Source organism: Vulpes vulpes, chromosome 14, assembly GCF_048418805.1.
Source record: "Vulpes vulpes isolate BD-2025 chromosome 14, VulVul3, whole genome shotgun sequence".
In the NCBI taxonomy this organism is placed as follows: Eukaryota; Metazoa; Chordata; class Mammalia; order Carnivora; family Canidae; genus Vulpes; species Vulpes vulpes.
Genome location: NC_132793.1, coordinates 121,606,470 through 121,622,012, shown reverse-complemented (window position 1 = coordinate 121,622,012; position 15,543 = coordinate 121,606,470). Strand labels below are relative to the sequence as shown.

The window sequence follows — 15,543 nt, the reverse complement described above, 5'->3', positions numbered from 1 at the left end:
AGGGAGAAGCAGGCTCCCCGCGGGGAGCCCCCTGTGGGACTCGATCCCGGGACCCGGCTCCTGACCTGAGCGCAGCCGCTGCTCCGCTGCGCCAGCGGGGCGTCCCCGGGCTTTTGCATCTTGACCTACATTTCCGAACTGTGTTTAGTTGGTTTTACATCGGATGGCGCCCCCCGAAGCAAGGAAGGAAGGGAAAGCTGTTGAACGCACAGTCGGCGCATGGAAAACTCTTGCTCAAGTCGAAGCGAGCCTTTCCCGGGGACGCTGCGGGGTTTTCCGGGCGCCTCGCGAGGAAGGGAGCGGTGGCGGGGACCCCCGAGGTCCCCCCCAGGGGGGGTGGCGCCCGCCGGCCGGGAGGCTCCCAGTGGGCCCCCGGGCGCGGGGCGGGGGCAGGGGCGGGGGCCGGGGCGCGGGGCGGGCGGGGCGGGGCGGGGCGGGGCTCCTCCTGGGCCGGCCGCCCGGTCCCCCCCGCCCCCGGCCCGCCCTCCGGCCGCGTCCCCGCCGGCCCTGCCGACGTGGCGGGGCGGGACCCGCCGGGCGCTCCCGCGCGCACTCGGCCGCCGGAGCGGTAAGAGCCCGGGGCGCCGTCTCCGCATCCCCTTGGCGGGCGGGCGGGCGGGCGCGGGGGGGCCCTGCGGCGCTCCTCGTCCCGGCCCCGCATCCCGCCCGGCGCGTCCCGGGGAAGCCGTCGGCCGGGGCCGGGAGGAGCGGGCTCAGGGCTGGGGGTCCGGGGAGGTCCGGGGAGGTCCGGGGAGGCGCGGGCGGCGCGGCCCAGGGCCCTGCGTGGGTGCGGGCGTGTGAGTGTGTGTGTGTGAGTGTGTGTCGCTCCGGGTCCACGCTCATGCACACACCCACACGCCCGCGCTCGGGGTCTGCGCCCTCGGCCGCCGTCAGCCCCCGCGGAGCCTGCCCCGAGCTCTCCAGGTCTCGGGTCCCGCCCCGAGCGAGGCTGGAGAAGTTTCCCCGGTGCCCCGGGTCCCGTAGGCAGAGGCCTCCCCGCCCGGGCTGGCCCGCCGTGGGAAAGCCGGGGGCTCTGGCGTGACCCGCCCCCCCCGCCTGGGTCCTCGCGTGCGCTCCCGCCCCAGCCAGCGCCCGAAGAGCCAGCACCGCCTGGCTGCGCAGCCCCCCAGCTCCCAGGCCCCACCCGCTCACCCACTGTCTCCCTTTGGGCCCCGGAATCTGGTGAGTATTTCCCGCCGCCTCCGCTCGGGCGCCTGAGCTGCACTGCCCTTTCCTAGAGTCCGGAGACCTCTCAGTGTGGGCTCAGGGCAGGATCTGGGCCCTCTCCACGCCATCCCATCCCATCCCATCCCATCCCGAACATTAAGGGTACAAGCAGGTGGCTTCTGAAATCCGCGTCTCTCTCGACCTCCATCCACCCCGAGGTCACCGGAGAGACAGTCTCTCTCCTCACCGGAGGCCCCCCCCAACCTCACCCATATTCACCCCCTGCGCCCTCCTCCCTTTCCTCCATCAGAACCCGAGCTCAGGGAAGACTGACAGCTCCTGACCCTGTAAGCTTTAAGCGAAGGCATGAAACTTCCAGGGTGGTGTCTGAAGCACAACGGAGCCAGTGCAGAAGGAATTGGAGGGTGAGAGGGAGCCTTCTAGAATACCAAGGATTCAGCCCATATAAGTAGCTGTGTATTTATAAGTCTGGCTTATGTCAAATATTCTTTCTCTTGGATCAATATCAGACAATAATATAGTTCAGTTCTGTAAACATCTGAGGATCAGAACCCGAGCTGAGTGCGTGTTGGGCACAGTCCAGGAGGAGGAAATGACACAGAGATGCAGGCTCCTTATAAATGCCATACAAGTCAGTGCAGAGGATCACACGGACACACACAGGACGTGGAAGGGGAAGCAGTTAATGCGAGAAAAGAGTGGAGGAAATTAAGGACGATTATAGAGTAAAAAGTGATGCTGGACGTGGAAAGAGAGAAATGGGAGTTTGCCTGGCAGTTGCAGGCAGGGCAGCCCGGGCCGGAGGAAGCAGGGAGGCAAAGGCAAGGGGGGCACGTTTGCAGGCTGCGGTCACTGAGGGAGTCTGGCCAGGCGACAGCGCTCGGTGTACCAAGAGTTACAAGAGGTGGATGAAGAGATCGGAGCAGAACCCATGTGGGGCCACAGGTATCATGCAAAGGTGTTTAATCCTGGTGGTTTTAAACAGGGGAGTAAATAGGTCCCATCTGTGTTTCAGAAAAATACATAGGAGACAGGCGGAGAGGGGAGGAAACAGGCTGGGTTGGGGGGAGCTTGGGCTCGGGCACTTGTTGAGCTTCATAGGAGGGAACCTTGGCTGCTGATTAACCTCTCACCCAGAGTTTTTGTTCCTGATCCTCTCTGACCAGCCCTTTTTAAAATTGGGGGCAGTGATCTTATCCAGGGTATTGCATTACCAAATTCATATTTTGCCAAAAGTGGCCATTTAAAAAAATCCATCCACTGCACTACTATGCGGTATTTTAAAGACATTTAATACCAAGAAAAGCATGAAGGCTAAACTTGCAAGATGAAGGCAGCCCTTTAATAAATTTAGATGGATGAAAAACTTGCTATCTTGTCCTCATTTTTCTCTATCATCATGGACTGGTCCCAGTCCCGCAGTCTTTGGTGTTTGGGAACCAAATATCCAGGTCATTTTGTCCAGTCTTTACAGAGGAGGAAGTGAGGAAGCCCAACAGGAGTGAGTTGTGTGCCCACAAAGAGATGGTGGGACCAGAACACACTCTTTCTGCCTCAGAGTACCACCCCCCACCTCCTACCACTGACCTGCCCTCACTGTTCCTCTAGACTGCCTCCTGGTTGGGCCACACAGATGTTCATCCTGATTATCTAGAATTCGTTCCTGATGCAGGGCATTTGCACATACTCTTTTCCCATCAGGCCCAAGTAATCCTATCAAAGCTATTTTCAAGGTTTTCCTTTGCACAAGGTCAGTCTAATTCAGGCACATCTTTCCCTCATTCGGTGTGCTGTTTTGTATCATCGTTTAGCCATCTCATGTTTGCTGAAGTAGTTTCGTGGACCTTCATTGACCAGAGCTAAAATGAAAACAGATTATTCATTTTCTGAAGGATAGTAGCCATGTCTTCCGTTTTAAACTTATTTTTGGAGCCTATGATGTTGCTGTTCCAATACCTAGCATAGTTCTGGGAGCGTTTTAGGTGATGAATGAATTTACTCATGAAAAACTAACTTATTCCCAGCCCACAAAGGCTCCTTTATATGCTACTCTTCCTCTCCTTGAGTTTTTCTAAAGAAGCCTCCTTGTTTCTGTGGGTTGAGTTTCACTAGCATCAAAGCCACAAGACATGGCTGCAGTGATCAATGTTCCAAACCATAAATCAGGAGAGATTTATAAGTCTGACTGCTTCTGGGGCACCCAGGCCGAGATGGGGACTGTCCTAGGAAACAGCATGTGTCACAGCTGTAGTCCTGGTGGACTCCGACAGTCACTGGGCCCAAGCTGCTGTGTCTTTAGGACACAACACTTTCTGATGGCCTCAGAGAAAAGGGCACAGTCTCAAACTAACTCTGTCTTTCCTGTCATAACACCCAGAGGAGATAAAGATCTACGAGAACAAAGGAAAAAGATTTCTGGTTTTGGTTTTGGTTTAGAGAAAATATAGACCTGTAGCAGGTAGAAGTAAATAGAGATTAAAGATATATATAAGAAATTAAAGTAGGGCTGAAAACTATAGTGACCATTTTTATTATCCAAACTGATGTGAAAATGTCTTGAAACATAGAAGTCATCTGTAAATATTTTTAACAGTGTGGGTTCAACACCTTACAGCTGATGTGGGGTATTTCTGAAGGGGTGGCTTCCTACTGCTGGTTGAACATGCAGAGCAGTTGCAGGGAAGGAGGTTTTTGTCACAGCCATTTCTCTGCAATTGAGGTGAACGGACCTAAGGCAGGTTGGCCCTCAGCTTGTTTTTACAAGCTTGATGAAACCTGTGTTCTCCGTCCTCTCTGGCCTTTGGTGAGGACTGCTCTAGAGGCAGGGCTCAGCTAACCCAATCAGGCTTTGGGGTTCTCCTGCAATCCAAGCGTAACTAGAAAATATCTCAAAGAGGGCTAAGCTGCTGAACTCAATAATATCCAATAATATCTTCTGCCCTGGTGATATAAGGGCAGACTGACCTGTACATTATTGCTTGCCAGTCCACATATCTTCAGCATTTTCTAATTAGCACATCTTGGGGGTACTGACTCAAAAGGGTGATTGGGAAACCCTCTCTAGAGGTGGACACCCAACTATAGATTTTGAATGCCAACTGAAGTCCTCCAGAGAGTATATTCCTGAATAGGGCACTTGGGATGTTAACCAACCACCCCAGGCTGTAAATTACAACTAACCGGCATGTATGTCCCACGATATATGCTGAAGGATTTTAGAGTACATGATGAATAGCCTGGCGACACATTTAGGGCAAAGCATAATCGACAAAGTGTCCAAAATGTTTTTTATTTGCCCATGAATGTTTATTATAGCCAGGTTTAGTCCCATGTCCCTACTTACAGAAAAGTGAAATAGTTTGGAGTGCCTTAATCAGATTAATAATACGATTTTCAAATTACCTTACACAAAAATATCAGACAGTACCTGGAACCAGCTATCGATGAATAAAAACTGGGAACAAAAGTGATGTCAAAGCATCACTTATTCACAAACCCATTCTCCTTATGCCCCAAGACTCATAGGATAAATTAAAACAAGAATATTTAGGTCATGGCAACCAGGCAATCTTCTAGACCATGGGTCAGCAAACATTTTTGTCAAGGGCCAGATAGTAAACATTTTAGGCTTTGCGACTTCGTGAGCCATATGGTCTTTTCTAATACCCAACTCAGGTGCTGCGGTGCTAGAAAAGCCATAGACAGTACATCAACAAATGAATGTGTTTGTGTCCCAACAAAATCTTATTTACCGAAGCAGGCAGAGGGCAAGATCTGGCCAGAAGGCTGCAATTTGCCAACCCCCTGTCCTAACCCGGTTCTGACTCAGAGATTTTCTTTATATGCCAGCTAAAGGGAAGTATGCATTTTTTGCCTTTCCCACTCATAGACTTGTTTACAGGAGTGTTATTACTAAATTCAAGGATTTTTATTTAAAAGGAGACGTTAGATGTTGAAGGAACCAAGGAAAGACAATATGGATCATTTGGAACCATTTGCTGTAAAGTAGCTCTTGAGTAGTAAATAGGGTAAAGGCATTTTCCGCTAGTTTTCATTTCAAATTACATTAAAAAAAATTTTAACTCCAATATAATTAGCATACAGGGTTATATTAGTTTTAGGTGTACAATATAGTGATTCAACAGTTCTCTACATCAACTGGTGATTATCACAAGTGTATTCCTTAATGCCTATCACCTGTCTCCCCCAACCCGCACCCTCCTCCCCTCTGGTAACCATCAGTTTGTTCTCTATAGTCAAGAGCCTGTTTCTTGGTGTGTCTCGCTCTCTTGCTCTTGCTCTTGCTCTCTGTTTATTGTGTGTTTTTTTTTTATTTGCCTGTTGGTTATATTTCTTAAATTCTACATATGAATGAAATCATGTGATATTTGTCTTTATCTCTCTGACTTATTTCACTTAGCATAATACTCTAGTTCCATGCATCATTGCAGATGACAAGATTTCATTCTTTTTTGCTGGCTGAATAATATATATACATATATACATATATATATATATATATATATATATATATATAAATCACATCTTCTTTTTCTGTTGATCCGATGGACATGGGCTGCTTCCTCAGTTTGGCTATTGTAAATAACACTGCTATAAACATAGAGGTGCGCCTACAATCCAGTAATCGTACTACTGAGTACCCAAGAAATACAAACACAGTAATCCAAATTACATTTTAATTTTAAGTCTCCAAATATATTAATATAACAACACACATATTTGTTGAGCTCCCCAATATGTTCAAGAAACCAGGTTAATTGCCACATAAAACATGAAAACTAGACAAGGAAGATCCTTGTCTTCATAGTATTTCCAGCATACTGTACAAGGAAAACACTGAAGCAGCTCTCACCAAGGTGAGACAGACACAAAGCACTCGGCACTTCAGAGGAAGAAAAAATATATCCAGTTGGGAAGAACAAACAGTGGAGGCAGTGGTTATTTTAACTGGGTTTTAAATGTGTGAAAGACAACATTTTGAACCAACAGCCATGTGAGGATCTTCTGTGAATGTCAGGCATTGCACACATACTTACATTGTCTCGTTCTAGGTTTTGGGAGGGACCTGTGGAGTAAGGCTGGTGGCATCGATGTGCAGAGGTGCTTGAATGCCAGCTAAAGCTGGCGGCCTCATCTCCATAGTAAATGGGAAAACCCTGGGGATGTATGAACAGGATGGGGAGGGATGGGGAAGTGAAAGGAAGAGCAACAGGGAAGGGCTGAATCCAATGTTGAAATCATCAGTGTGAACCATATTGAGAGCCTGAGCTGGATTGGTGGCAGTGAGAAGAGAGGTTAAAAAAAAAAAAAAAAAAAAGACATGAATTCTGAATAAAGAGCTTCTAGGATTTGGCCACTGGTTGAATGTGAGCAGAGGCTGGTGGCACTGCAGATACAGTTCTGATATGGTTCAATTTCAAAGTTAGATGTGGGTTCAAATCTCAAATTTAACAACTTGCTGAAAGTGTGACTTCTGAGCTTCAGTTGTCTCACCTATAAAATGGAGCTCATAATATCTAACAGGAGATGATACATTTAAGGAGCCTGCACTTGACAGGCACTCCATAAATAATAGCTATTGATGTTCTATATTCTTGAGAGGGTGAAGGTTTAGTTAATGACAGCCCTGAGGTGTTAAGCCTGGGTTATTGGGGGGAAATCTAGGCACCATTAAAGGAAACTCAAAAGTCAAGAAGAAGAACTAGTATTAACAGTAAGACAACAGACTCCATTTTGGATGGGAACAGATGACCAACTGGCCATTGGAACTACTTATACAGAAGTAGAATTTTTTCTAATAACAGCATTATTAACATGAAGCACTAGGTTATATGTGTTACAGATACTCTTAATATATTGAGATATAATTCACGTGCCTCAAAATTTACTCTTTGAACGTGTGCAGTTCAGTGGTCTTCAGAATATTTGCACAGTTGTGCACCCATTATCACTATCTAACTTTAGAACATTTTCATCATACACCAAAGAAAGGAGTCTGTACCCATTAGTCGTCCCTCCTTATTCCCATAAGCTCCTGGAAACGACTAATTCACCTTCCATCTCAATGGAATGAGATAGATATTCAAAACTCACAACACGAGAGTGGTGTATGAAACCCTGAGAAAGGGATGTGATTCACCAAGGGAGAGAATGTTGCATGAGCAGAGACAATAGCCAGAGGACCTTGGGGATGGCTACATGAGGGGACCAGAGAGTTTCATATGCATGTGATTCTAAGCCTGGATTCCATGTAGCCAATATGTTAAGTGGCTACTTTACCTACCATGGCTCTAATGGCAACTTGACATTTGACCAACTAGTAAACACAGGTCAACAAAAATACCAGCTGATTTCACTGAGACTTGGCTTCTGTTATAGTGAGAACACTGTTTTCATGTTAGCCTAAGAAAATTATCACCTTAAACGAGCCTTCTAGATCAGTAAGGTAGCCAGTAGCTACACATGCCTATGTAAAATGTAAACTTAAATCAAATGATTACATAAAAATGATTACATAAAATTACATAAAATTTAAAATGTAGTTTCTGGGGCACCTGGGTGGCTCAGTCAATTAAGCATCTGACCCTCAGGTCTTGATCTCAGGGTCATGAATTTAAGCCCCACATTGGGTACCACGCTGAGTGTGGAACCTACTTTTAAAAAGTGGGGTGGGGGAGGCTGAGTTGCTCAGTCAATTAAGCATCCAACTCTTGATTTTGCCTCAGGTCGTGATCTCAGAGTCATGGTATCAAGCCCCACATCTGGCTCCATGCTCTGCAGGCAGTCTATTTGAGATTCCCTCTCTGTCCCTCTCCCCTCACCCTTGCTTTCTCTCTCTCTCAAATAAATATTTTTTCAAAAAATGTAGTTGCTGGGGATCCCTGGGTGGCTCAGCGGTTTGGTGCCTGCCTTCGGCCCAGGGTGTGATCCTGGAGTCCTGGGATCGAGTTCCACATTGGGCTCCCTGCATGGAGCCTGCTTCTCCCTCTGCCTGTGTCTGTGCCTCTCTCTCTCTCTCTCTCTCTCTCTCTCTCTCGAATAAATTAATAAAATCTTTAACAAAAAATGTAGTTGCTTGTTGCACCAGCCACACTGCACATGCTCAATGGGCACATGTGGCTATTAACTACAACATTGGACAGTATGGACATAGAACATTTTCATGATCACAGAAACTTCTATTGAATCATTGTGTCTTACATAATACAATAACTTGCAAGCTTTGTAAAGAGCTTTCAGCTTTACAGGTAATTTCATAATGGTGACATTCCTCATTTGACTTAATACTGCTTCTTTCCCTTCCAACTCCTCCTGTGTTTCCCTGTGTAAACTGTGGCCCAACAGGCCTTCACCAGCTGGTGTCCAACAAAGCACGTTTATGTGTATATGTGTCTCTTTCTCCATGTGAATCTCTGACAGCGATGTGAAGCTAAATGTCAAGTAGTTTTTGATAAGCTCTCAGGTATTTTCTATGCTTATTCTCATTATCGCTATGATTATAACTAATAAAGTGATGTTAAATAACTTCACAGATACAGCTAATACTCCTACTCTTAGTTTCCACACACATATCCCTGAATACCAAGTAAGAGATCCATGAGAGTTTAGAGATAGCACTGTAGGGTTGTATTAGTTTCCTATGGCTGCTATAACAAATTACAACAAACTTAGTGGCTTCTAACTACACAAAGTTACTCTCTTATAGTTCTGGAGGTCAGAAGTCCAAAACCAGTTTCACTGAGCTAAAGTCAAGGTGTTGGTAGGTCTGGTTCCTTCTGGCATCTCTGAGGGGAGAATGGTTTCCTTGACTTTTGTAGCTTCTAGTGGCCACCCGTATTCCCTTACTCATGGCCCCTCCTTCATCTTCATCACCCCAAGCTCTACTCTTGTCTTCTTATCCCCTTCCCCTCTTTGTAATCAATTCTCCTGGGCACCTGGGTTGCTCAGTGTTTGAGCATCTGCCTTTGGCTTAGGTCATGATTCTGGGGTCCTAGGATTGAGTTCCACATCAGGCTCCCCCAAGGGAGCCTGCTTCTCCTTCTGCCTATGTCTCTGCCTCTGTGTCTCTCATGAGTAAATAAATGAAAGTCTTTTTTAAAACCCAACAAATCTTCTGCCTTTCTGTCAAATCACCTACAGCTTCATTTAAGACCCACCCCGATAATCCAGGATAATCTCCCCATCCCAAGAGCCTTGATTCAATCATATATGCAAAATACTTTTTGCTGTAAAAGGTAACATTCACAGATTCCTAGGATTCACGAAATCCCTTTGGGGGCTGTATTTCAGCCTACCCCAAGGTTACATAAAGTTTCTTACTGGTAGAAGAAAGTTTTCCCCTACCATATTTAAGTACTTGGGGCTTTGGATTTAAGTTTAACAACTCAGATTAAAGCAGAAAGTGTTTGTTTGTAATCATGTTGACAGATATTAAAATGTCTGACGATGCTGGTGACGCTTCAGCCACTGGAGACAAAGCAGAAATTGCCAAGATGCCCAAGAATGAGTTTGTGCCCGAAGACACAGAAGCACACTGTGATTCAGCTATGATTTCAGATGAGCCGACAGCAGCTGATGGCAGAGAAGATGGGCATGAAAATGCCACTGTTCAGGGTGCAGAGACTACTGACACTGGGCAGCATGAGCAGCCCCAACACACCAGTGCCATGGAGCCCCCCCTCAATGGAGAAGTGACTGAGGATGCACTTGTTGAATGCATTGACTCTGTCAGCTTTGAGGCAGAACTTGGATCTGAAATACCCCTGAAAGACCAGAATAATCCGGTAGGTGTGGTTCATTCAATTCAGTTTAACTACATTCTTATGGATAGCCACCATGAGCACAGTTTGGGGTATTTTCTATGCTTACAGGGACTGGGGGCAAGGGGGGGGTGTGGGGATTCAGATACTGTGAATTGACATCAATTCAATTGATTGACATCACCTCTGTCATCAAAAGGGTGCTGTGTGGTGAGAAAAGGCGTACATGAGAATAACTGGTTATTATAATATTTGCATTTTGATAGTTGTAATAATAGTAACAGCCACCACTGACTGACTGGCTACGTCCTGTATGCCAGGCACCCCACTAACCACTTTATATGTGATGTAATTCACTCCATACAGTTCTTTGGGGTTCTAAGCTGGATATTATTAATCTTAATTTATAGACAAAGCAATCTACCTCAGAGATAGTAAGCAACCTAGAAAGATATTACACCACTGTAACAAATGGAAGATATTGAAATATTGAACATAATGAGTCCAAGTTATTAATGAGCCTGATTCTACCCTAAGCAAGACAGTGTTTCTTCAGTATCACTTACGTTTTAACACCTATTTACAAATCCACTGTGGGGATCTCAAACCTTCAGATCACTATTTTATCATCACACACCACCTTCCAGAGGACCAGAGGCAGAGCAGGTTCATTGCCCTTTCCCTTTGATACCTGTACCTATCTTTCTAGGGAATAAGATAGGTCAGTGTCTCCCAGTTGGTACCTGGTACAATGTCAGCATGACCATCGAGCTGGGTTTTCTTGGCATCTTCACCTTCAGTCATCTGGGGGCTGGTGGAGACGGAGAGGCGCTCGCTCGCATGAAAGAAGGAAGCAGGCCACTCCCTTCTAATCCTGCCTTCCAGAGTGATGGGGAATCGGGGTTTCCCCTCAGTCAGGCCCAGCCCTGACTCATCTGAAGTGTACCACCACAGGTTACCTACTTGAAGGGACTCTACTGCATGTAATGAAGGGAGGAAACTTATCAGGGAACCAGGGGGCCTAGCTTTTCCCCTTATACCTAACAGTAACACTATTAATTCGGGCAAGGCACCTAATTTCTCCGAGCCTTAATTTTTCCCTTTATAAAATGAAGAGTTTGCACTAGGTAGTCGTCTGACTAATGTTTTGTGGTCCTTTCATTTGAAATTAGGTTCTTTGTGCCTCAGTTTCCTCAAGGGGTTTGACTTTTAGAACTGTTCTGAGAGGAGATGGACTGCCTCAGGGAGGAGGGTGTTCCTCATGACCAGAGATGTTTAAACAAAAGCAAACAGTGGTTTTGCAGCGATGTCAGGGAGCGGCTCTGAGGACCAGCTGAGAGTTGGAATGAGATATGGTAAACATACAGGCAAAATGTCATGTGTGAGTTCCAAGGGTTCACGGACTCTTCAAAGCCATCTATGGACCCCCTAAGGGATTAAGCACTTTTAGACCGGAGGTTCTCAACTCGAGCTGAACATTTCAACCACTGGGAAAGCTTTAGAAAATGCTGATACTGTATTAGTCAGTTCTCTAGAGAAACAGAGCCAATAGGTTATATATTTAAAAATCCTATCACTATTCGTACCCAGACACATGACTCTGGAACCTGTTTGCCCTGCACGCTATCTTTCTATTGTGAGAATCACTGATTCTCAATTCTTATTATAAGTGCTACTGTTAATAAATATCTTTGTACATTAAGAAAACCATAGTTTGACTACAGCATTGTGACCTAAAGAAACTACACAAGCTCCACTAATTCAAAATATATATGCTCCTGATAGATAGGTTATACATTCCAATTCCAGATTTCTAGTAATGAAAATGAGATTTCTAATAAAGATAGCACAACAGAAAGTTAGTATGCTCCTACATATCTGCCTTCTTAATTTTTTGAGCAAACTGAATGAATCCTGCCTTTGAAAGCTCTTTATAAATCTCCTTAAACAATCATTATATGGTTTCTCTCATACAGGGAATATAAAAAATAGTGAAAGGGATTACAGGGGAAAGGAGAGAAAATGAGTGGGAAAAATTAGAGAGGGTGACAAAACATGAGAGACTCCTAACTCTGAGAAATGATCAAGGGGTAGTAGAAGGGGAAGGGGGACAGGGTGATAGAGTGATGGGCACTGAGGGGGCACTTGATGGGATGAGCACTGGGTGTTACACTATATATTGGCAAATCGAACTCCAATAAAAAAAATATACAGATAAAAAAAATAAATAAACTTCCTTAACGCGGGTTGCCTGGGTGGCTCAGTGATTGAGCATCTGCCTTTGGCTCAGGTCCTGATCTCATGATCCTGGGATCAAGTCCCACATCGGGCTCCCCTTGAGGAGCTTGCTTCTCCCTCTACCTATGTCTCTGCCTCTCTTTCTGTCTCTCATGAATAAATAAATGAATAAATCTTTAAACACACACACACACACACACACCTTAATGCTACAGGGTTAGAGCCAATTAGTAGACAGATACTTCCGTCTTCTCCCTGCATAACACTGAGAATTTTCAAGGACTTGAAAAGGAGTATTTCTTCATAATGAAGTATCACAAAACTATCTGGATTGAAGTACAAATGTTGGCCACAGGGTTGGGACTGTGGCTCTGGGTGTATGTGTGTGGCGTTGCACCAGGAGCTCAGATGAAACCAAGATGTGGGAGGAGTGCCCATCTGTATGTTTGTTCTAAGAAGATAGAAAACCGATACGGCTGGTGGAAGGGCCTTGCAGGAGGAGGATATCTCTTCCACCCAGGTCATATTTAAACCCTTCTAAGTAGATGCAAATTTTGTCCTTTTTTTTTTTTTAAGGATTATCCAGAGAAGGGGGTTCTACTTTCTCTCTTGGTAACTTATCCTTTTAAGTTAATGCAAGAAATCAATTTTGTGCCTTGTCTTCAAGCATTGTTCATTTGCTCTATGTTATTGCCTTGCTGGATACTTATGAAAAATCCTTTTGCAATGATGAAAACAACTATTTTTCTCTTGGTCCAGAAGAGAATTAATTCTACAGAAAACCTTGAATCAAAAGTTCATTGACACATTGTCTGTTTGGAACTTGAACATAGGTTCTCTAAGGAGTAGCAGATCCAATAGGAAAACAGCCAAGCTCAAAAGCCTACTTGATCCCAGGTCTGTCTGAGCCTAAAAGAACCTCATTATCCTTTTAAACAAGCTTCTGTGGGGAAAATGCCTGTTTTGTAAATAACAACAACAAACTGGCCAAGTAGACTTTGAGAAAGTATAAACCAGTATCTTCGAGGACACACTACATTTTGTGATAATGTGCTTAGATGTATATATATATATATATATTTTTTTTTTTCTTTAAGTGACTTGAATCTGCATGGTCAGTTTGGGTCTGGGTCCCCTCAAAATCCACTTTATTAGCTACGCTTTGCCTGAGTCAGCCCAGTGGCTGTAACCTGGCAGATAGAGGGGTGTGACTAGGAGAGGCCTGGAGAAGAAAAAGAGGCCAGTGGTTCTGGCAGCTGCTTAGCTGGCACCTCTGCTTTGAAGGATCATACCACTCACAGTTTATGCTCTCAAGAAGCTACCTGTGTCTTTGGTGCTCCTTTTTTTTCTCATCCATTATGATGTACAGACTAGAGGCCATTGAGTTGAGACTTCGTGCAGGATCTACTCTACAACATCCATGAGAGATGACCCCCAAACTCATTTGAACATTGGAGGTTAGATTAGACTCTCAAGGGCCTCTACATGCCCCATGACACCATGTGTCGTGCCCAGGAGTCTAAGCGGTGGAACTATCTTCAGGATGCCTACAGTCTAGTTGGAGAAGGGAGTGTTGTATGAAAGTAATGATAGCATATCCTATAGTACTAGACAGGGCAGACACAAGGGAAGTCTTAGATAGGGGAATTAGATCAATCTTCAGGAGTTGGGGACACCTTCAGCCTCAATTTGGAGATGTTTGTCTTAAGTGCTAGGCAGGAGTGACATTTATTTCCAGAGATTTCCTGGGACTTTATTATATACGGAACTATCAGCCCCTACAAGATCCAATCTGAATCAAATTTCTCTTAAGTTCTTAATACCAAGAAATGTTACCCAGAGTGGGAAAAAAGTCATCTCTACTGTTCAACACCAATATACAAGGCCAATTATGAAAGTAAAGAATTTCAATGTTATCACTAAAGGTACTCACAAAGGAAAACATAGACTACCACTGGTTAGTGTTCTCCCTAGAAAAAGAAAATCAGAATGGATAAGAGCCATGAAATTGCTGTTAAGGGAGACGAAAAAGAGCGAATGTAGACCAGGATACACGATGGCAGATTTTTGCTTCTTAAATGAATAAGTAGCGTTTGCTCCTCTTCTTTTGGAGTATTTCCCCCTTAAAGCCTACTCTACATGATGGCACTCAGTGTTTGGCTTTGGTGGATACTGGTGCAATTTGGCCATATAGGGCAGTACTTCCTAAATCTGGTGGTGTATTGGACTAACCCAGGGAGATTGTTAAAAATTCAGATTCCTAAACTCTACATTGAGATTCTTATTCAAAAGGATCACAATGGGAGCTAAGACTCTGTATTTTTAATAAGTTCCCGTAAGTAATACTCTTGCAGTCAATCTATGGGCCGGTGTTTGGGAACTACTAATACTAGGACACAGAAAGAGATAATCAGGGCATCAGATGAGACTAAGAAGATGGTGAATTCAGTATTGAACATGCCATGGGACTTCCAAGTGAAGGCATTTTGTGGGCACTTAGTTATAATAGCCTAAAGCCCAGGAGGGAGATTTGGAGGTTGTTAATACTTGGGTGTTATTTAAGAAATGGGAGTGGTTGAGATTACCTCCAGTGTTATATGTTTATTAAAGAAGCACAGAGGCCAAGGCGTGGGCCCTGGAAGGTTCCTGTCTCCAGGCCAATTTGGCTCTTAGATTCTTTTTGATAAGTTGTGGCAGCCAGAAAATGAGATGGTGAGGGTTACCTCTTCTCTGCACTATCTTATCATCACGTTCTACAAGGGAAATCAAACCACAAATCACACTGTACCATGCTGATATTTTAAAATTGAACATTAATTAACCAGAAAAGTAAAAACAATTCATGATTACTGTTTTTCATGGAGGCTTGAGAATGTCCTAGTGTTTTGTCCTTTTAGGTGCTTTGACCACTACCCAGAATGAGTTTCACTCAAGACAAATGCCTAGAATTCTAGAGGCAGGGTTTTCTTCCTTTTGAGCTGGCATCAAAACACTGGAATTCCCCAGAGTTCAGAGCTGGATAGAACCCCGTTTAGCACAGGGCAAAAACATTCTTATGCCCTGATCATAAAAAGATCAAGGGCAGCCTGGGTGGCTCAGCAGTTTAGTGCCGCCTTCAGTCCAGGGCCTGATCCTGGAGACCCAGGATCGAGTCCTGTGTCGGGCTCCCTGCATGGAGCCTGCTTCTCCCTCTGCCTGTGTCCCTGCCTCTCTCTCTTTCTGTGTGTTTCTCGTAAATAAATAAATAAATAAATATATTTTTTAAATAAAAAGATCGAAAGAGGCTCTAAAATAAATTTAGCCATCAGTAACTCTTGAATATGTTTAATTTCACCAG

General features: G+C 45.0%; 1 protein-coding gene across 4 annotated transcripts in view; it reads left to right on the top strand.

Annotated features, from left to right (window-relative positions):
• The first annotated feature begins 482 nt into the window (after window positions 1-482).
• The window catches only part of FAM114A1 (family with sequence similarity 114 member A1), a 70,264-nt gene continuing 55,203 nt past the window's right edge, over window positions 483-15,543 (top strand). For 2 of the 4 annotated variants that reach the window (XM_072737879.1, XM_072737878.1), the window contains exons 1-2: window positions 483-568; window positions 9,637-9,992. In XM_072737879.1, the coding sequence (XP_072593980.1) occupies window positions 9,645-9,992 (348 nt within the window). In that variant the 5' untranslated portion in view covers window positions 483-568; window positions 9,637-9,644. Of the gene's footprint in view, window positions 569-990; window positions 1,183-9,636; window positions 9,993-15,543 lie in introns of those variants that run through there. The other 2 variants (XM_025997670.2, XM_025997654.2) reach the window with 2 other exon arrangements.